Source organism: Coloeus monedula, assembly GCF_965178545.1.
Source record: "Coloeus monedula genome assembly, chromosome: 1".
NCBI lineage: Eukaryota > Metazoa > Chordata > Aves > Passeriformes > Corvidae > Coloeus > Coloeus monedula.
In genome coordinates, this window is record NC_138781.1 from 18,903,490 (window position 1) to 18,926,752 (window position 23,263).

Below are 23,263 nucleotides of genomic sequence, written 5' to 3' on the forward strand. Positions count from 1 at the left end.
AAGATGTTGTTGGTGAAAAAACAGCCCATAGGAACTCTGGGTCATACTGCGTGTTTCTTTACTCTGCTAGATCAGCTGCTGTAAATTGACAAATGAGTTAGTGAGAAACTCAGATTCAGTCTGCGTTTTTCCTTATCATACTCAATGTCCTTTTGTCTCCTGGATATTTTGAAAGAAGTAATAATCACAGTATCTGGAAGAAAATAATTTGGAAATATTGGAATCATCAGCCTTTTGTTGTGCCACTGGTGATTACAGAGTTTTCTTAAACTTCTGTGGCCTTTTCTCTGTCTAGGTGATGTATAAGCCTGGGTGAGCTCTGGGTGAGCACTGGGTCATGTCCTGGGAGCAGTCTAGCAGTGGCAAATGTTAAGATCTATGTACGTCTTCAGCAGATTTTGCTGTTGCAGTCAGATTTTTGTTTATTTTGTTTTGCCACAGTTGCCTCCTCTCAAGTTTCCCTGAACTTTCTGTGCATCTTTTGTCTATCCTTCTCCAGCAGTGGTTCTCACTTTTTGATCTATTGTCAATACCTACTGGTGTGCTGCCAATAGATTTCTACACAACTCCAGGCTACCCTGTAGTTCTTGGTGTGCTACTGATTAATTTTCTTTCCCCAAGCACTGGAATCCCATAGCTGAGGAATAGGTAAATTATTGAAAGGGTGAATGCCTGGCTCCACTAAAAATTCTAGCAGTTCTGCTTTTGACATCCATAGTGCTTGGATTTTACAGTTTTCGATCTTTTTGATCTTTTTGCTGAATCTGGATGCTACTTGGCTGAGATCTGTATTATAACAATTCTTAGTATTATACGATAAGATATGAACTGTGTCCTCCTCCTGCTGTATTTTTTCAAATCTTTAAAATTAAAATGTTTTGACCTGAATTTCTTGAGAAGCAAGACTTGCCTGTCTCCTTAACAATGTATCTTTCTATGTATAATATCAAGTTGCAAAAGAGAGATAAAGGAAAAATATAAGAAATGGGGAAAAAACTGATATCACCTAAGAGCTGTTGTTTCCAGTTAATAGTTCATTTTTTTCAGCCTCTAACAGAGAACAGTAAGGCACTAACCTGTGTCTTGGGGCCAGATACAGTCAGGATATTTAATGGGGTCCCTAACCTTAGATTTTGAAGGGAGCCCCAGATATGGGTTTCTGTAGCTGTGTATCAAGTGCCAGTCCAATAGCAGAATGCACGATGTGCAACATGTGCCTGGTTTTATGTGATATGTGGCCTTTCACTCACTCCAGGAGCAAGGGTGTTGTGGCTTACCCCAAGATGCAAGTGGAATATCCTTACTTTTTAAAATTGATTTTATTGCTTGCTAAATCTCCTGCAAAGCAATACAAGCTCATCTTTCTAGGGGATTTTTCTCATAAAAGGGAACTTGCATTTAGCTAGCATATCGGAGGAACTTTCTTTGTTACTTCAAGTAAGAAGTACAGATACAGAAATTGAATATTTGAAAAAGTAAGTTCCTTGCAAAACAGAAGGCAAATATTGAAAAATGTTTTCCCAAGCAAGCTAATTGCAGCCAGAGCTCTTCATACAGAGGGGTAGATTCAGGTAGACAAAGAGAACACCATGTTCCGAGTAATTTCTGGAGAATTGTGATATATTTCTTGTTCACTTCATTGCCCAAGTGCTGGCATACCAAGGCTCTATTATCCACTAGTTACATTATTCCTAATACAAAAGCCTTTATAATTGCATGCAAATAAGTGATCTTGCACAGAAAGCTCAAAACGAAAGAGAAAACCCAGAGAAATCCCTCCTGGAGCTTCAGAGCAGCAAGTGCAACTGAGCACGAATTTCAAATCAAGTAGTCAGCTGTGGGCAAGATTTCCCTCCTGCTGGTTCTTTCTCTACTGTTGTGGATCTTACATGTCTTTCTGTGAATGACACGGTTTCAAGGTAAGGAGATGAAAGCAGTCCTGTGCCTCTTCAAACTGCCAGTTTAAACACTCCCTAGCTGAGCACAGCTTAATACCTTGTCACCTTTATCCTGGAAAAATTATTTCGTCTTGTGTCTGCTATATGAGACTTAATTGGAAATCTGTGTTTCTCCTCTCTGTTTCTGTGCTGTTTGTTGATGTGGGCTCAGATCACATTTACCAGATTGGGCCCTTGCAGGTCTACTATGGAGCTTCCCTACCTGTCCATCATTTGTGAGCTTGGGTTGCATCCAGACTGCTACATCATTATTCACTGTTTAATTTCAATTTACAATTTTTGCATGCACTGGACTGAAGTGCTAGTTTTAAAAGGCTAACTAGTTTTCATAATTTTCCATAATTCTTGTAAAATTGGATTAATTTTCTTATGTTGTCTTACAGGTTTATTTTGTTCAACTCTGCATTACTGCAACTGAAAATAAGTGATTTTTTTTTCCCTTGTTCTTTTAAACCTCTTTATTTTTTAGAGTTTGCTTAAATTAGAAGAAGAGTTATTTTGGACAAAACTTAGGAGAGGACAGATATCCTAATGTAACAGCCAGTGATGGCAATTGGTATTATGAAAAGATGTGATGGAGCTGACTCTCTGCTTGGGACAATAATTTTGATTTGTGTATTTTGTACCTGTTCTCTGATTAAAAAATATCAGAAATTTAATGTTGCGGGCAAATAGGAATAAGCATTTTAGGGGAGACGTAACTCAATAGAAGTCTAGTCACTCTGACAAGGGTTATAATTCTGTAACTGAACAGTAAGAGTTAATTTACAGTTAGAAAACACACACAAATCTCTTAATAATTTGTAAATGTTGATTAAGTCAGAGTGAGATATGAAGAAGATAATTTCAGTAGATGCTTGAATTTATCTCCATCTTTGAATCTGACCTTTTACAAAAGAGACAAAGCTGAACCTTCATCCCATTCTCTCTCAGAACATTTTTCTTTCCTTTTGTTAGTTTGAGAGCATGAAAAAGCTGATGAAAACTTTATAGCTAAAATAGTATTTGGAAAAATTTTTACGTTTACTCATTGGAAAAGCTAGGTAACTTTCAGGTACTTTCCTGAGCTCTCAGAGGCTTTACTGATCCTGTTTCCAAACACCGAAAAGTGAAGGAGTTTCCTCATAAGCAGCAAGAGATTGAGTTGTGGTTTGATTTATTAATCAAGCTGTGCAGCTGAGGCAGGCAATACAGTAACCTGCAGCAGAGACACCATACTGTGTATCCTGATTTGTTCTGGAACTTCATGTATAGATCTTTATACAGGATTAATCCTAATAGCATTAGTGTGGTAAGACATATTGCTGAGTAGACTTAGACAACTAACAAAGACTTAAAACAAACAAAAAAATCCTTTGGACATTGCTGTTAAATAGCTGACATGAGATCAATCTCTTTAAGCAATTCCTGGCTCTTTCTCAGACATCATCTTGGACAAAGGGGAAACTCAGCAACGGATTACCAGGGACCACTGTCAGCCTTTTGAACTAAAAGCTGTTGCCATCCAGTGAGTTATCCTTATTCAGAACATTTTGATGAAATGTGGTATAGCTCTAATGTGATAGTTAAAAAAGCAGATTAGTGAATTTTAACACTTGTGTTTCAGCCTTCTATTTCAGACAAAAATATTGAATGGTATGGTATATTTTAGTTTTCACATAATTTAATGTCTTAAATACTGGTAATTATCCTGAAGACATGCTATCAGTAAGCTTAAAACAAACGTGGAAAGCTGAAGATAGGATTTAAATTTAACACTAGTCTTTTTAATGCATTTGAGGCAAGAATTTCCATAAATTAGAAGGGATGTATCTAAACCCATGTCTTTCTGGTTTGAAATACCATGTGAGTGGTTTCATAAATCAGCTGCAGTTAAAATGACAACCCGTAGTAGAATGCACTGCTAATTTAATTTTGCTAAGTGATTCTTATTTTAATCACTGTAATACATTTTGGTAAATGGTTTAGGTGATCAGTTTAAAAACCAATTTAAATTTCAGCAGTTTTGTTCACTTGTCATGTGTATTGTTTTCTTTCATGGTCAGGTGTAAATACTCTTCATTGGTAAAATCAGTTTACATAGTATTTTCAAGCATATTAAAGCACTGCTTCTTCAAGACTAGGGATACCTATTTTACTTGAAGTATGGAGCTAGTGCTTCTAAAATTATTTATCTTAGCTACATTGGTTCTCAAGTGGTTTGCTTGGAATGTTGAAATACCTTTGAGCTTCTGAATTCTCATTGTGGAAGAAAGCATTTATTTTGCAAATGATCAGAAGTAAGAGCTGGTGAATGATAGGGACAAGGTGTATGTTTTTATGCTTCAGAATAGAGAGGTTTAATTTGAGAACCTGGGTTTGCAGTTCTCTGCTGCTGTTGCTAACAGGGTCCTTGGGGACTGTGACTGAGACACTTGCCTCAGTGTTGTCTGCACAATTCCCTAGGGAACCAGGCCAAAAACCCTGGCTGAGCTGGCACACACTCCATGTTCTCCATGTTAAAAAGGATGAATACATGTGATTACTGTGATTATACTACCAGGGTCATGGTATGTAACCATGGTGTAAAGCAGTGCAGTGAAAGTTTATGCTTTCAGCATTCAACATGTGCATAATGTAATATTTTAACTGCATGTATGGCAGGTGATATCTTTTTAGGGACAGGGATTTTGTCATCTACAGGAGCTATCCATGGATATCTCATGGCTGCTATGTGGAAGGCTGCTATGCTTTAAGGTGTGAATTGTGCACCATTGCTGCAATCTTCCTTGGGCATCAGCAAGCCCTGGCTGTGAGGTGGCTTGTTGCCTTTCCCATCTGCTCATTGCTGCTTTCCAAAAAGGGCTTATGACCCTCCTTGTGGCCAGTCTGGCATTTGTTTTTGCCTCTATACAGAACAATGAAATGTGAGAGAGAAAAAAAAAGAAAAAAAGAGAAGCCCTTCTGGAAGTATCTTCCTTGTCCCAAGATATTATACGATGCTGACACCATCTGCTTCATGCAAGACCTGGTGCTGTCTAGGCAAAGCCTAGTTCTGCCTCCCTGTGTGTTGCTGGAGCTGTGGCTGAGCCGTTCTCCTGGCTGGCATTGTCTGGCTCTGAGGGGGGTGCTGGTGGCAGAGCCCCTGATTTGAAAACAAGTGAAGAGGCAACAGCGTACCCAGAACTTGGTGGTCCCTCTGGCTGAAGCTCTATCTTGGGTGGGATTTTTGGAGGGCTTGTCTGTAACTCCAAAAGAATGGTCTGAAGTGTGTCATGCCTAGAAATTTTATTTTCTAGTTTTCGGTGACATGAGCTTTCTGAGACAAGTGGCTGACATAATGGGTGGGAGTGTGTCTCAACATAAACTTAGAGTAGCATTGTTTGCCCATCTGCTGGTACCCAGCCTGGGGTGGTTCTTACATTTCTGTGAGGAAATCTTGCTTTCATCAAGGTATTTAATTTTTTTGCTCTTTCTATGCAGTTATTAGCCCTTGGGAGCCTGAAATCCCTAGGTTGTCCTGTATTTCTCCTCTGTTCTCCTTGTGCAACGACACCATAAACAAGAGGTGGTTCCACAGCCTCTTGGTGCAGGAGTCTACTCCATTGTGCTATGGTGTAGAAGTCTGGCAAGGCAAGATGTCTTCTGATGGGGGGATCAGGCCTGGAGCAGTGGACTTTTGAAGTTCAGGCAGCATTTCTCGTCAATTCTTGATTTTGCATTTCTGAGGAGGAAGCATTCAGCTTTTGGCTAAAACCTGAAATCCTTCTTAATTTTTCATGCTTGTTTTATTTTTTCAGGGAAAAATAAATTATTTTTTTACTGAAACCATGTACTTCATGGAAATAGAACTTTTACACAGAAGACTTTCTAACAAAATACAATTTTGATAGAAAATATGTATAATCTTAGCACAACATGGAAATTTTATGATGAAGCCATACCAACAACATACAACTAGTTGCTGAAAGAACACACTAGAGATAGCCTGGAGTTTGACCATGGAAATGTTTAATACTGCATATCTTCCATCTTCAGACACTTACTGCTTACTCTCTCTGTGGACCTTATGCTGCAAATGTTATTTTGTCTGTAATCAAGCCTGTTGTCTTGTACTCTGAAAGGTTGGAGGCAAAAATGGGGGAGCTGGCAGACATGGGGAAGCTGCGAATGGTAACTGACATGAGTGCCTCACATGGTAGTAAGGTGACCATTTTTGTTTCAGACTGAAGATGATGGAAAGTAATTAGTAAGAATCAGTTTACTTGTAGTGTTAGTGGCTCATAATAATACATCTAGTTTGGGATGTGCTCTTTCATTTTGTTATTAGCTTCTTTTTTGTGGTCTTTCCTATAATAGAACTTCTTGTTTGACTGCAAAATTGCAGGATAAATACATGAAAATTAAAAATTAGTGGTTCTGTAAATGAGGAGGGTTTGACTGCTACAGTTCACAGAATCATGAAATGATTAAGATTGGAAGATATCACCAAAGGCCGGCTAATCCAACTTCCCTGCTCAAGCAGGCTTCCCTAGAGCACGTTACCGTAAAATGCCAAAGCAAATAGTAGGAAGGTATTGTAAAGGTGTAAAATTTCAAATGGAAAGAGAGATGCCTGATAGATGGCAGTTCTGAGACACTCCAGCATTTGGTACTGGATATTACAGTCCTGTATTGATGTATTTACTGTTAAAGCATTTGACTTTCCTCTACCCGGAAAGTACCTGCCTTGGTCCTTCTGGTTCTTACACTAAAGGATTAAAGACCTGTGGTACACCAGCTGTACCCTCTTATGTAGTGTCCATTTCTGTAAAACAATTACATTTTAAGGGCCTTTAGTTTAGTCTTTGTCCAGCACATGACTATACCAAGACAATGCAGTTAAACATAGTTTTGATCACTCTCTTGAACGCAAATTTTGGCTGATGAGTCTTTGAAGTCAGTGGGCAGGATGAATGGGTGGGATTTAGACATATTACAGGAAGTCCTTCATGTTGTTTCTGTAAGGCATGTCTGACACAATATTTTCAAAGTAAATACATGTAATTCATAGCATACTATGAAAGAATTCTGCATACTGTAGGAAAGAGTGCTGGGATGCATTTGACTTTCTAGCATGTGCAAATATTTACTGTTTGGCTTTGTATTTCTTCTTCTAGACATTACCCAAAGCAGTCCTTCACTACAGTGGCTGATACACCAGAAAATCTTCGCCTGAAGCAACAAAGTGAATTGCAAAGTCAGGTAAATAAAATAATTATTTTGTCTTGTTAATATTACACTGTCAGTCCACTTCTTCATAGTTTTTCAAAGTAGTCGTAGTACTTCTTTGTACATACATAGTAGTACTGCCGTGCAATTGTAAAAAATATTTGTAAGTTGGTATAACACTGCAAAACTCAAGGTTTTATTTCTGTTCTCACTTATACTAGTAACCATACTATTGTAAGTCCATTGACATCACTGGAATCCTTCATTTTCAACAGTACATGAAGCATCTAAATAGTTTTTAATGTTTGAAGTCATATAGCTTAACTCAAAGGGTTTATTTTCCTTTGGCAAACTACTGTTGTTAGCTTGCATTAAACTTAATCATAAAACAGGGTGTGATTAACAAACAACGAATTTGTCATTAGCAGATATTTAGAAGCCTTTAATATTTATCAACAATGAAGTGACTGAATAATCAGTCTATGGGTGTCTCTTATGGCCTCTGTCAACTAATAAATGAGGCGGTCTATAAGCCGGTTGTGATAAACACATTATCAATCAAAATTATGTAGGTTAATAAGAAATATATTTAAATTAAAATGTAAAATGAAAAGGGGAAAACAAGAGAAGAAAATGTCAGAGAAGACTAAGGTGACCCAAATACAATGCTGGTTATCTACCATAATGTAAAGTTCTGATTGATATTAGTTCATGATTATCTGAAAATCCCTCCTCTCCCCGACTCTCCAGTATCACTTTATACTGTTTTAATTTATGTAATGCTGGAAGTTGTCCTGGCTCTGTAAGATGATTGATAATATTTGATTGCATTTTATTTTATGAAAATTCCATTTTTTAAAAATCTATTGTGTTTTAGTTGAGATCTCTCATTATAAATTCATAGCTATCATTGTTTATGTCATAAAAACCTGTAGCAAAAATCAGATGGTAGACAACAAGACCTTTCTTTTTTGAGAACCTCTGTATAAGTTAATGGGTAAAATTGAAGGACTGCTAAATAGAAATGGTAGCATATATTGGTGTGTTGTCTTAAAAATTCTTTACCTTTTGCCGTTAGAGTTACTGATTATAAAACTTAGACAAATTATTTCATTCTGAAATTCTGCCATCTAGAAAGAGGACAGTTCGTGGTCTCTATGTTTCCTCTTGACTTCAGTGGATTTCAGATTGGAGTCTGCTTCATTTTCTTGTAGTTCAGTGGTTCTGTGTGCTAGTTGCCATTGTGTCACAAAGTTAAGAGGAACTTAAAACCAGTACTTTTTACAGGCCTTTTAAAAGAATATAAATTCTCAGCCCACTGTTTTTTAGGGGTTTGACAGAAAATGTTGGGATTCAGTAGAATAATGAAATTTTACTACTCTTTGCAGAAGATATAGGAGAAGTGGCTTTCCCTAATCTGTCTGAAACATGCATCTATGACACTGTGGAAGCATAAGGAAACTTTTTTTGGTATTATTCTCTATTTCTAAGCTGTGAACTTAGTATTCTAGGACTGGATAAGCAGTATCAGCAAGAAACTTGGAGTCTGCCTATAAATAAAATTCATGCAACTGTTCACAATGCGCTGTCATAAAATGTTAGATAAGGATCTACTCAAAACTTGGAAATGGAGAGAAACCCTTAATTTGTACAATGTGCCTTTTTTCAATATTGTTAGTCAATGAAAGATTTGCAGATCCAAATATAATTCTAAATAATAAGGGCACAAAATTCCCTACTTGAAAGAAAAGCCATGATGTTTTTGATCGTTACTCGCTTCCTTGTTGTTGATTTACATCTAGACTGTGTTAAGTAGTCTAACCTGTAAATAATTTCAATGCTGAAGTAAAGATTCCTGGTACTTTTCCTTATCCAATTTAAATCTCTTTTGTCATAAAATAGGACTTTAAATTCTGAATAGTTTCTGTAATACTTTGAAGAGTATAAGAACAGAGAAATTGCCATCCTCAATCAGTCCTATTGGCCATCTAGTCCCTTGTCCTGTCTTTTCAGAGAAAGTTGAAAGATTCCCAAATGAAACAAATACATGGGATATAATTTGGCATTGTTCAGGTCTCATTCTATGTCAGTGCTGTGCAGTAGAAAAGAGTGTGCATGGTTCAAGAAAAGCCTTTCGTATGAAACCAAACTTGGCTGGATAGAATCACATTGATCACGTGGACTACCTTCCAGTATTCATGAGCTGCTTGAGCCTCCTGCCAATGCATTTGGCAATTTGGGATTGAACAAATTCTGTGTTAGGTAATATAAAAAATTATGTTAACTACTGAACAAGAAGAAATGCTTTTCTGAAGTAATAGCTGCCTCCTAGTTTCTAAGTAAACATCTTTAATGCTTTTAGTTCTGAAGAGGCACAACCGTGTGTTTAACTGCAGGACTCCAAGTGTTTTTTCAAAATCTGTAGCTTTAGAACTACTCTTTATTTTGCTCAGCGAAACATGAAGAATTGGTAAAGGAAACACCATTAAATGTTGAGTAAGCTAAAATACACGTTTTTGTAAATATGTTGGTTTTATTTTGATTTAAGCAGCAATTGACAGTGTTTTAAGTTGCAGTGCTGGGTCCTTTGTCAAAAATCCATTAAGGTCAGCATCAGGTGCCAGGATGTCATGTTGACATAACATGAAAAGAACAAAACAAAACAAAATACTGTTTTCTGGTGGAGTCAGTAGAAAATGGATAGCTCTTTGGAACACTTGAAAAATTATGTTGTTAAGAAGTCAAAGGACAACATTTGAAAGCTTTCCAGAGAACTCTGTTCTTCTATTTTATATAATATCGGAGCTTTTCCCCTCTTTAGCATTTCCCTTCTGTGGACTTTCATTCTGCTCTGTGGTTGGAAGGAGATACAAGTGCATTTTCAGAGAGGCAGTGTTTGTTCTCCGTTCCGGAGAACTCCACAGTCCAGTGTGCCTCCTGACAGGAGAAAAATGAGTTTGAAGGTCTTTCATCCTCTAAATAAAGAGTAGAGACAGATCCACTGTCTCAAACAAGATTTTTCTTTATGCCTCTCTGATGAAAAATCCCTGGCTTTTTGGGGAATTAGTGCATTCTCTTACTCCATAGCATGCAGTGGATAATTTCCATATTCACTTGCCTCTCTTAGATAAACTCATCTACAGAAGTTACTGATATGCTCATCTCAGCTTTGTTTACTTGGAAATTTCCTTCATGTACCTTAGCTACTGATCTCTCTAACTTTATAACAGTGTAAATTGCTCTGTGGCCTTTAGTCCTCATCTATGGCAATGCTGTGCACATCAAAAGCAGCAACTCCAGTTGAACTTGCAGAAAGAAACAGATGTTCTGCAGCAGTTCTTGGCAGGAATAATATCAAAGTGTCAAATCAAAGAGAGGGCTGATGTTTAAGGTGTGTTCTACTCCAGCACTTTCTGAGGACATGTACTTTCCAGTAACTGGTGGGGAACTGGATACAGAGTCACAGGTGTTGTCCTATTGTCTTCTTATCCTGGCCTGTGGTTACACACCCTGAGGCTGCTGTCCTTGGAAACTCCAAGTGCTTCTTTTCATATGTGAGAATATTTCTTGTGCTTCCCTTACAGGAACTTGGATAACTGAAAGTGAATCTGTGTTTCTTTAGGATCATACTCGCAGTTTTTCTTGATTAATAGAGTTCATAAAGTGCTGATTTTCAAGAAGTACCATAATGTCTTATGAGACATACGTGGATGAATCATACTGTCCTAACAATATTATATTTTAACAGTCCTTACTTTCTCAGGAATTGCTTTTGTTATATCTTTATCTGCCAACTCATGCCAGGATAATCATGGTATTCTTGAGCATTTGGAAGAGAGTCAGCCTCAGAGAAGGGAATAAAAAATCTTTATGGTCAGATATTTGCATCTAGGATGGCCATGCTCCTCTTTGTTCAGGGTGAAGAAGAGATTGACTCTGCGTAGCAATAACAAGTGAAAGTGCAAGAGACGACAGGTGTAAACTGAGATACAGACGACTTCATTTATGCATAGGGAAAAACGTTTCTGGTGTGAGGGTGGATGAACACTGGCAGAAGTTGCTTGGAGACATTGTGGAGTGACCATCCTAGGAGATTTTCAGAAGAGGACTGGGCACAGTCCTAAGTAATCTGTGGTAGTTAACTGTGCTTTGAGTAGGATGATGCAGTAGATGATCTCCAGAGTTCCCCTGCATCTTCAAGTCTTTTAATATTCAGTGATTTGTCTCTGTCCTGTTCTCTTTGACCATTTCTCTCATCTTCTTGCCTTTTCTCTTTGCTTCTCTATTTCAAAAATATGTCTTAGCAAACTTCCAGGCAGATTATTTTCATTAGCTTGATTTGTTAAAAAAGCCTTTTCAATTTATATGCACCTCTTTTATGAAATCTTTGGAATGAACTGCCACAGTGAATGCTATAGTAGAATGAAATGCTGTATGAATTGTCTAAAATGCAATCCAGTGTCTAAAAGCAGACATTGGATGGATTTCCTGGGGTACCCTGAGCGAGCTCATTGGAGAAGTCATGGAGAAAACAGTTTTTGGAGCTAGAGACAGAGATAAAAATATGCTTTTTCAGCTGAGAAGAAGAGGAAGCAATATGATATGGCAAGCAGAGAGACCTTGTTATACCTTTATGGGTGATTTTGTAAGAAAACCCTGGAATGCAATTTAAAGATGGGACTTTTCTAGATAGCCTTCAGGAGCTGATTATTTATATTTTACTCTCTCCAGTTATCTGAGGATCTGAACCCAATCCACCCTATGTGTATGAGGAGAGGGGTGAGAGAGAAAGGAGAGTTCCAGGCTTCTCAGGCCATCTTCTTGCTATTATATATTTGTGAGTGACAAGTCCTGGAGACGTTGACAAGTCCTGGTTGGTGCGTTAAAATAAACCCAGACTGCCTGCAGAAAGCTCTGCCCTGCTCCCCTGTGAATCCCTTCACAGTACTATTTTGTAAATCATGCTCACCTACTAAATGTGACTTTTTTCAGCTCCTGGTTTGTTCCTTCTTTCCCTCTGAAGACTATTTAAATGGCTTGTTTTATCTGCATGAGTGAAAGGCATAAAAATCATTTTTGATGTGAATAAGACAAAGCTCCAGAGGAGTGCAAGAAGCAGAATAAATTTCAACTTTCTGGGAAAATGGTTGTCTCCTCTTCTGATTTTTATCTTGCCAAGTACATGAGGGATACTGTCTACATCCTATCTGCTCTGGACTGGCTCCTGTTACTGTGACACCATATATCTACACTGTTTCAGTTATGTTGTTTTTATTGTTTGTTTGGTTTTTTTTTGCCCCTTGCATTTACTTAGCCTGTAAGATTCAGAATGTGACTGTACTGCTTCCACTCCTCTCCTCTCCTGTCTGCTACTCTTTGCTGTCATAGGTGCTGAACCAGCATGTGGAGATAAACATGTCATAACCATGTGGTCAGGAGACATCAGAACATGTCTGACAAGACACCAAACAGGATGTAGTACTGTAATAGATAAACAGACTGTGCAGCAGAGAGGGAGTTTCTCTGTGGAATACATTTTTGTATTATTGGTACATTTGTAGCACCCTGAAATTCTTTGATTTCATATGTGAAAATACAACTCTTCTACTGGGACATAAGATACAGTTATGGGCTGCTTTTGAAACAGAAAAGCTGTTTGTTGTAGCTTTAAGTTGTTAAGACAAGTATTAAATCTGATTCCTGCTACTGACTGCATATCCTAATTTTTAAATTTTTTTTTTAAATCTGGTATCATTGGCCTGTATAATTATACAGAATTTTATACTGACTTTCAATGGTAATGTACTGGTCAGTGTAGGAAATATTGCTTGTATAAAGGGGTCTAGATAGTAGTGGGTTTTTTTCAGCTTTTTGCTGTTGATTTGACGATACAAAAGTGAAAGTGCCAGCAATTTTTTTTTTTTTTTTTTGCATTAGTTCTTGCCCTGTTGTTATTAACCACAGTGATGTGAAAACCTTATGTAATTTGATAGGGGAAAAACAGAACAGAACTGCATTTAAGGAAGCACAATAGTATCTGCAGAGTCTTGGAAGCAAGCAGCGCAAATTTCCTGCTGGCTAAAAAGTTAGGAAGTCTAGAAAGTGCACAGTCACAGGACAAAAACTGCGTCTTCCAATGCCAAGACTCAGAAGTAAGCTGCAAAACATATCAATATAATTAGATTAATTTTTCTAGTATATGTTAATGAGGAAATAAACCCATGGTACATTTTCTTTCATGTGTATTTCAGATGCACATAATGTTTAACTGTAAAATGTGATGGGATAATCTATTTACATGAGACAGAGGTAATTTTTGTGGTAGGATAAGGGCAGAGCGATCATGATTTATTATTAATAGTGTACTTATGAAAAAACCCATTTTTATAGGCTTTCTTATGACAGTGAATCAATGGGCAAGTAGGACATCGGATCAATAAAATCAAAAGTGATTCCAACTACCTTTACTTGTACAATCACAAGTAATAGAAAGGGAACAAGAGAGAGCTACAGAATTCATAGCTGTTATTTGTGAGTTGAGTTGTGGAATTCTTAACTGCATCCACACTAGTATTGAAATATCTATAACTTTTTAGAGGAGCAATTAATAAAAATAATAACTTAAAAATTGAGATATCAGAATTTTTATGATTTAAATACATTCACAAAATACTATAATCTTCAAAAAAAGTCCTTTTTGTTCTAGATGAGGACAGAATGGAGAACATATATGTTCTTTTTCATGTCTAGGTTCTCTTCAGATTCTTTTGAGCTTCTTTCTGGTTCTTACTTTTGGAACTAGATTTTTTAAATGGTTACTCTGTTGCTTGCAACTGTGTTGCAGGTAATTGGATGCTGTGATTCTTTTTAGTTACGTTTTCATTGGATTACTGCGCAGCATTTCAACCCACATGAAGGAAAAATGCATTCAGTTTTAGAGAATTTAAAGTAAAGACTGAAAACAGAACAATTGTCATAATAAATCAGGCCTCCAAGGACTGCAGTCAGGCACTGAGGACGTACCCATACTGTAGAGTACAAGAGGGTCAGAAAGAAGTTCCTAATCCCAAAGACAAACAGAGTGTGCTGGCTTATGTCCACACTGTGTATGGCTTCTCCCCCTATAATGGATACATATTTCTTTTCCATTTCATAGTGTTTAAGATGGTGTAAGAGCTGAATACCAGCCCATCAGAGTGGCATTCAAGAAGCATGAACCTGAACATGCGTGAAATGTGATGGTAGTGGGGAGTTTCTGGGGTCAGTGTCCTTTGGGTTGTGTGCAGTGACTGGTCAGGTCACAGGGAGCAAAACTGGTGCAGATGTGTCCTTGCTGCCTTTCAGGAGTGCTCCCTCCACTGAAGTAGACACTGAGCTGTGCCAGGTCTTGCCTTGGGAATGGCTGGGGAACACACCCAGCAGTGTTGGGTATAAAGGCTGTCAGTACTGACTTTGTCCCCTTGCCCTCTCCTGTTTAGCAGAGTATTTGTACTGAGAAAGTCTGTCAAACCCAGAAAATGAGATCACATCTGTCTTTCTTTCCTTTCTGGGCTTCAGATCTGCATCTTTCAGACTGCCACATTCAATCAAAGGGGGTCCATGTAGTCCTGCTGCCTATTGCTTACACTGCTGTTTTTTCACAAAAACTGGCAGTACTTGTGATCAGCAAGAGGAAACTTGACTCAGTAGGTGACCAGTCTGATCCAGTGTGGAGTATTGGTAATGTCATCATTAAAAGGAAGGACAGCTGAGGAGCATGCCTTTACTTACTCACTCTGGGATATCAAAAAAGAAATTTTCAGGAATATGGTTTTAGTCAATGCACTGTATTAGGAGAAATTGTTTTATTTTCTTGATGTTGCTAGTGTCTTCCACCAGAAAGTTCTTAGTCTTTGCCTTAGACTTCCATTTGTGTAATGGCTGGGATGAATTATCTCTTCCCCCACACCCCCAGAAAATTGTAGTGGCTGGCATATTTAATAATTCAAAATTGGCATATGAGTATTTTTGTTAATACACTCTCATACAGAGTAACAGCTCAATATTTTTTTCCAATGTGAGATTATAGGAGTGAATTCTTTGTACATCAAAGCATCGGATAAATCCATTTGGCATGTCACATTGTGTCAATTAATGATTTCCATTTAGTTTATTTTAAGCTCATATCTTTTCAGAAGTACTGACCTGTTTCTCACCAAGGAACGAAGCTAGTCATCCATCTTGTTGTAATGAGACCAATTTTTGTGTTCATCTGTGGCAATATCTTAACAAACTTCAGAGGTTCTGAACAGAGAATTTATAGAGGCAATGTTAATTTTCCCTTCAATTTTTTCTTGTCCTTAATCTCATGGCCTTAAATGCTGAAAGAGTATGATAAACAACAGTATTTCTGCTAATTTTATTGGTTCTCTGAAAATGTTTTGAATTTGGTCCTTATCTCTTGTTTCAGTTTTTTTCCACGAGGTTGAGCTACTTTTACGCTTTAGACATCAGGGTTTTTATTCTTACTGATGCTACAAGCTCAGCATGTCATGAAGAATTTCTTCACTGAAAGGGTGGTTAAGTGTTGGAAGAGGCTGCCCAGGGAAGTGGCGGAATCACAATCCTTGGAAGTGTTCAAGAAACAACTGGATGTGGCACTTTGTGCTGTGGTCTAGTTGGTGTGGTGTTTGATCAAAGGTTGGACTCGATGATCTCGGTGATCTTAACCAACCTTAACGATTCTATGATTGCGTGTCAGTTTTTGTAGTTCGAGGGATTCTTGAGAGGGATCATTGCTCACAATGTTGCATTGTTTGGCAGATATCCATAATTCCCTTTCAAAGGAGAAAGCAAGGAGAGATCAAATCCGTTGCTAACATACCTCTGGAAATTGCTTCAAATGCGTTGTTAGTTTGCCCCATAGCTGAATATTTTTCCAATAAACTTGTTACATATTTGTATTGTGATGGGAATGTTGAGTTCAAGAATTTCCATGAGCATGATTATATTTATTCTTATTTGATGCAATTATATATTTTTTGTTGGAATGCATCCAGTCTTTAGATCTATACTGAGAAAACAGGAATATACTGATTTACCTGCATGCTTCTCCCATGTGATTAGCTGTGATTCAAGTCTGCTTTTGTAGAGCTTTTATAAGTATGCATTTTGTTTAGCAGTTATTTGTATCTGCTAAAGTATCTTAAATTGATAAATATTTCTATGTAACAATTGAGAGTGGCTGGATTTCTTTACCTCTTTGGCTTTTTTTTTTTTTTTTTGAGTACAACAAAGAAGTCAATATAGATGCATACTTTTACTTTGTGTAAAACAGCTGTTCCTATTGTGTGCATTGGCTACTGAGTAGTATCCTTTAAATCTATTATTAATTCTGTTTTCAGTCAGCATTTGTACTGGAGGTGGCCTTAACAAAATGACCGGCAAAGCTGCTTAATAGGAGAAATCCAAGCCTGGTGAGAGTGTCACATTCTCTTAATTGGAAGTCTTACAAAGCAGAAGCTTTAAGCAAATTAAATGAAAAAAAGAGCTTTAGCCTTAGCAGAGGAATTAAAAACTGAATAAACAAAATCTCTGTCATTCCCTGTGTTTCCCAACGAAATGTAATATTCTGGCTTAGAGGTTTTGAATAGCTGCAGAAGGGCTTTGTCTGCTCCAGCAAGAGATACTTTTTGCACTTTGAAACTTTGAGGATATTTCTCTCTGCCTGTCTCTCTCTTTGTTTTTCAGTTCTTCATAATTTCTGACCAGCCTGTAGCCTGAGCTGTCTGGCCTTGGTGCACTTGTAATATGCTGAGTGTGGCTAGGAGAATGGGAAAGGAGAAAGGCTTGCCTGATGATGCAATGCCAAAACAACACATGAATCCAAAATTGCATAGTATTAGGCCTTTCAGAGTATTTGGATGAAGAAGAAAGGCAGGAGGGGTCCTGGGCTGTCCTACCCCTTGACCCCAATAAAAGGCCATGAGCGTTCGTCAGCATTTTAGTTGGTCATTTTCCTGATGCTTCGGTTACTTATTGATGGGGCTGTTTTAGATCCAAGAAATATATTGTCCTCCTGATTTATTCTCAGATGGTGAAGGGACCATTCAGAGTTCAATGATTTCTTGTAACTGCTGCCTCGCAGGATGGATTGAGGTCTATTTGGGGTGATAGTTTGTCAGGTAATGCTATGCTTGCAGGAGATTATGTTGATGGGCTTTCAAGTGAAAGGGTCAGGAAAACAAGAGAAAGGAAAAAGAGTAGGATTAGTATAATGTTTAACCTTGCTCAAAATAAAGTGAGTGGAAGAAAATACTAAATGCTTTATTTGCACGAAATGTTAGAGCTTTGAAGGTATTTGGTGGAAGCATTTGGGGGGGAGGAGGGGCAAGTGTTTGACGTTAGAAACTGCTTGGAGCACAGGTTTATTTTTTTCCTGTAGTTTACTAGACTCAAAATTTTGAAGGACAAAATACATAAGATGTTTTAATTTAAAAACAAAAAAGGCAAAAAAGAAGACTTGTAGCTTACTATTAGCAGTGACAAAAATTTAAATATTTTGTACTTTCATGACCTTAGGTTATATAAGGTCAGTTTTATTTAAAATGTAAACACTTCTATATAAATATATCTACATTTAATATATTTTTTTAGTATCTTGTGAGTTAAAAATAGTTGAATTCTACCTAAATGAAAATAATTTTACTGAGTAAAATGAAGCATAAATTTCTTGTTTTAAATTTTTTCCAGGAAGTATAGTTGAATTGCTTTAAAGCTTTAGGAAATGTAAACATGAATGAAATTACCACATATATTTTTGCAACGTAAGATAAATGTTTAATAGTGTAATATATTTATCAGTAAATGAATTGTTGATATAAACTTAAATGTGTAAACATAGTCAGAATAAAGGTCCAGGTTGCTCAGCCCTGTTGAGAAAGGAGTAAGAGAGATGTGTGTTGAGGACGGGATGCTCCAGTGGACGGGTGATAAGGCTGGAATGCAAACACCCGGCGCAGAGTCTTGGTGGGCACATGGTGCAGCACCATTTGAGATAAAAGGGAAATAGGTTACGTTGCTTGTTCTGATGAAAGGAAAATGCTTTGATCTGTGTAAGAGGAGAATCAAAAAAATCAAATAATGTTGTACTTGACTTGAATTGTGGCTTTCTGGTGCATCACTGGCATATGTATCCTTGCATTGTTAGTACTATGCCTTGTGAGTATGGTGGCCTTTGCCACCATCTTGAGCCCGTGCTCCCTTCTTATGGACTAAACTGAACACTGGAGTCTTTCGATACTGCTGTTGTCTCCATCAGCTTCTGCAACAGAGGCTACTCTTACTTTTCCATACTTTTAAATTTAACTTCTTCAGTTTAGTTCCGTCCTTTTCCAATCTCTCATCCTATTTTATAGCCTAAAGCCCAGCTCTTGCTTCTGGCCTTTGCTTTTACTTTGTGTTAGTTCTCCTTTGCGATCTAACCTGACAAATTCTTGTGACAAGATGTGAATTGAGCAGGCAGGAACTGGAATATTTTGAAATGACTGATACCAATGAAAAATGGAGCTGCTGCCCTAGAAGGCTGTCAGCATTGCACAGCACCAGAGATGGCAGGGCTCAGTGGGTGAGCAGCCGTGGAATGGGGATGTGGAGGGCAGGACTCCAGGGAGCCGTCACGCCTGTGCTCCGAGCGAGTTATAGTTATGAATATGTGTTTTGATGGTAGATGTTAGGAGGTGAAAACTTTAAAAATCCCCTCTGCTTTTATAGATGCCAAGGCCATAGAGTAGTAGTATTCTGCCACCTGGGGTGTAGAATGATCTGGATGGATGAGATTATCTAAAAGGTTGTATGAACAGTGTCCCTAAAAATGCCTGTTTCTGCCTAGTGTTTAACAGTGTATAATATGTCATGGCTGTCTCAGATAAAGACTTGTAAAGTAGGGTAGAATCCGATGCCTGATTACATAGAAGGCAGTGTTTGAGTACTGAATGATAACTAGACCAAATTTAGCTTTTCAGGAGACTGGAGTCAAATGTAAGAAAAAAAGACTGAAAAGAGATAGGGCATATCAGACGTCTAGTGAAAAGCACATCTGCTGTCCTGAACCAGCAAGTTGTGGAAGATTATGCTGATCATCTTATTTTACAGCACGGTATAGAACCCTCTTGTTCTGAGAAGCATGGTGACAAGACTCAGCAAAAAACTCTTTTGTTTAATCTTTTACCTCTGCTGCCTTCTTCTGTTCAGAAATAATGGAAAGAAACTTCCTGGTCGACCATATGTACTGAAGGTATTTATTTTAAATTGCAGCATAAGGATGAGCAGAGATCTGTAACCTGAACATTTTTCTGAGGGAAATCCCAGCCTGCTACAAATGAGTTGAGGAGTGGATGTTTAAAATGGTTTTAACAGGCATTTCCATTTAATTTTACTTGTTGTTTAGTGCTTTAACATAAGCATAAATTCCTGGAGTGTTTAAAGTGTTTCTGATTCATTACTTCTGTCTACTTGCAAGAAAATTGTGTTTTACTAGTTAAGAGTTTATGTACTTTGGGGACTTCTTTACTGGCAAATAATCACCCTTATTAAATGAAAGTTATTTTCTTAGCTTTTAATAGTTACAATAGAAAATAAATAAAACTGATTAGCTCATTCCTAGAAAATGTTTTTTGACTCTGTAAATCCTGTAAGCTTGAAATATGTTAGTCCACTGAGTTATTTTTAATATGCATGAATGTTGCAGTTAAATGTTGCAGAGAAGCTTTTTGGCTAGAATGGTGTTTCAATAATTGTCAGCTTTTTCTAATTTATTTTTTCTAATATATGCTGTAGGAAGCTCATATTTAGTTTTAAAATGACATGTTTTTAATTTTTCATTCATTTCTCTTTGCTGCAAAACTTTGGGTGCATCACTGTTGATGGGAATTACTTGGAATTTTACTGTAATCACAGGACAATATCCTTTTGCTGAACAAGCTGACAGTATAAAGTCACAGCCAGGAACTTGCTCTGTCTGCTGTAGTCATCTGTAGCTGCTTGGGATCTAGATACAGTGTAGCTGCTGCTGTGGGTCTTCAGCTAAACTAATTTATTCAGCTGAGTATTTTGTATTGCAAAGAGACTTCAGCAACAGCACTTCCGTGTCTTGGATATCTCTCCATGAGGCCGGATGGAGCAATGCAGACATTGGGTCTGTCAATAAATTGACTGCAAAAGCCTTCAGCTGGAATCATAGTTATGTGGCTGAAATTAAAATATCAGCTAGGAACTTGTTCATTTATTGGATATTTGGTTTACTAGAGATTATTTTTTTCAGTTGTATGCTTATGTTACCACAAGTCTCTCAGAAATACAGTGCCAAAGATGTCAAGTAAATAGCCTTTGTTTCGACAGTTTGCTATTAAATTATAAATAATAATATTGTAAGGAAAACATAAATAAATGCAGTTTTAAACTGAAATTTCCTCACTATGAGGCGAAAAAAGTTAGCAAATATAATCCCAGGGTTAAACTGGACATTTATCAATAATGTTGCTTTACAAATAAATAGACTGTTTCCTTTTTGTAATCTTTGAGATGACAGCAGTAAATTATTCATCTGCAAACTCTGTTTCTGTACTGAATTGATGGCCGAGGTTCATTGTGTTCACCAGGCTGATTCATGTTTGCTGTGGAAATGGTGGAGTAGCCTGTTGTTACTACCTTGGTAATGAGCTACAACAGCAATGATGAGATGTTGTCTGTCTAAGGGAATAGAAAGATATTTCACCTAGGAAAGGAAAGGAAGGACTGGGGAAATGTATTTCCTGCTTGATATTTTATTTGAAAGAGCACATCAGAAACAAACACGTGACTTACAATTGCTTTATATCCTATCTTCCCTTATTTACCAGGTTTTTCTTTCTTTGAGGCACATATTCTTGCAGCAGAAATGAAACAAATATTAGCTACGATCCTGACCCTGATTTGTAAATAAATTACTGAAGCATATTATGTCTTAAGGGTGTTTGCTTTGTGTATATTTCAATTACAGTAGGAATGTATGCTATTGAAAGGCAGAGGTTATTGCCCTAGTTCTTTCTTATCTTGCTTCCAATTAAATCTGATTTCTGTTACCATAGCATTGCTTGCTCGTATGCTGCTTAGTCCAGTGCTGGTCATTTGTGCATGTTTTCTATTTGACTGTGTGGCTGTTCTTACTGTTCCTGAACTAACAGCCCCTGTCGAGTCCTTTTTGGTCTGGGAGGGGGTGGTCAGGCAGCTGTTTTTCACAACTGATACAATTGCTAATGTTTCCTATGCAAGAAGGCAGACTTCTACTCAGTACCCCTGGGGAGTGTAAACATCATTTTTATCATGTTGGAACTACAGGCTCTGTCAGCTCAGTGAAGTTGTTCTCAATTAGTCTGAGGCAGTCCAATTCAGAAGGGAATAGCTGCTCCTGTTCGAGCCCATTTTTCTTTGAGTGTTGCCTGCGCTGATTTCCAGCTGTTACCATGCAGCTTTGGGGAGCTAATGGGGTTCATTTGGAACATCTATCTCAAAAGGAAATGCCTGAGTCAGTGTCTAGTTGAATGATTGGAGATTTTCACACACAAAAACCCTGGTTAATACCCACTTAGCTAATTATCTCTCAATGTACATGATCATCCTTTTCAGTCCAGTAATTAGAGAAAATTAAGTGGAACCTTGCTAATTTGCACTAATGTTGGGAACAACCTATTGCCAATTACTGAATTTTGTGAATTAGTGCAAATGAAAACAAGCACTTTTTACAAACTGTAGATTAACACATGCCATACCCTATGCAATAGTGCCACATTAATACTACATGCCAAGATCTCACCTGTACATGCAGGGGAAGTTAATACAATGTAAATTGAAAACAGAATCTTTCTTGCACTGAAGTTTGCCCTTTGTTAACTGTGTACAGATTACTACACTGAGGCCTAAAGTCACGTGATGTGTCATGAACACCATTCCCTGCTTTCTAATAGAGTTCAGGGAGACTTTTGGAGATCTCCTTCCTAACACAACTTAAAGTTTTTCCTCTTTTGAAGCAGCTGTAATTGTCACCATGGCTGCCGGAGTCAGCACAACATCTTCCTTTGATCCTTTTGAGCTCTTGCAAGGGGCCAAAAAGCTGGAAAAATCAGCCCTTCTGAAAATCCAGTGCAAGTGGAAGATCTCTAACTGCTGTGTTTTCAAAATGCCCCTGTTTTTTTTCTTTTCCTCCATGAAAGTAGTTTTGCTGATGATTCCCTTGTGTGGCTGCATTGCAATCCCAGTCCTAATCTTTCTTTCAGAAGGCTCTTTTTCCAATCCCATTAATAGTGCCAGAATTAACCCCATGTTCCCCGGACATGCAATTTTTTCTTAGACTTGTTTGGGTAACTCCTAGAAAGCAGGCTGCCTTCTTGCCCATGTCCTTTATACTAAATCACCCATGCTTTTGGCATGATCACTGTCCAGATCCCAAAAAAATCCTAAAACGCCTGGTGACCATATGCAAAATAACTACTGGCTGTTGCCAAATAGTTCGGTGCCACTTGCAAACCTGATCGTTACAGTGCGAAGGGCTGTTTTGGCACATTTTGAGATTTCTCTACCAGTCTCCCTCATATGAACTCCAAATAATGTCAGTCTCATGTTCAGCTATAATTTTTCCTCATGTTTATGTGCCTGATCTGAGATTTGGTGAGAAACAAGTGAAAATACCTTGCAACCGAATTTATTATACTTCTCTTCCCTTGTTTCAAGAACCATCTTTTCATTGTGTTCTGTTACTTTTGAAAATAATGACAGCAAATCAGAAGCAGGAGCACTTCTTCCTAACTATGTTCTCCCCTTTCTTTGGGAATCTTCCACTTCAGAAATTAGTAAAATTTATCTACAAAGCCAAAATGATTCCTTTGGAACTTTATCTTTGCAGTCATCCTCTGTAACAGCTCTGCATCTTTCCGGGGCCTCTCTCCATCTGGTCTGAGGTGGTACCTGAATTTCTTTTACTGGAATCTGTCCAGTCACAGTAACACAAACTGATGAAAGCTTCGATGCCTGTAACTCTCCAGAGCTCCAGCTTATGGATAGGAAGGTGAAACACTGTATGTAGAGCAGCCAAATCTGCTGTT

General features: G+C 37.7%; 1 protein-coding gene across 1 annotated transcript in view; it reads left to right on the forward strand.

Moving 5' to 3' along the window:
* The window catches only part of NEBL (nebulette), a 249,614-nt gene that overhangs the window by 65,993 nt on the left and 160,358 nt on the right, over positions 1-23,263 (forward strand). Inside the window, exon 3 of the mRNA XM_082303127.1 lies at positions 7,097-7,181. Within this exon, the coding sequence (XP_082159253.1) occupies positions 7,097-7,181 (85 nt within the window). The remainder of the gene's footprint in view (positions 1-7,096; positions 7,182-23,263) is intronic.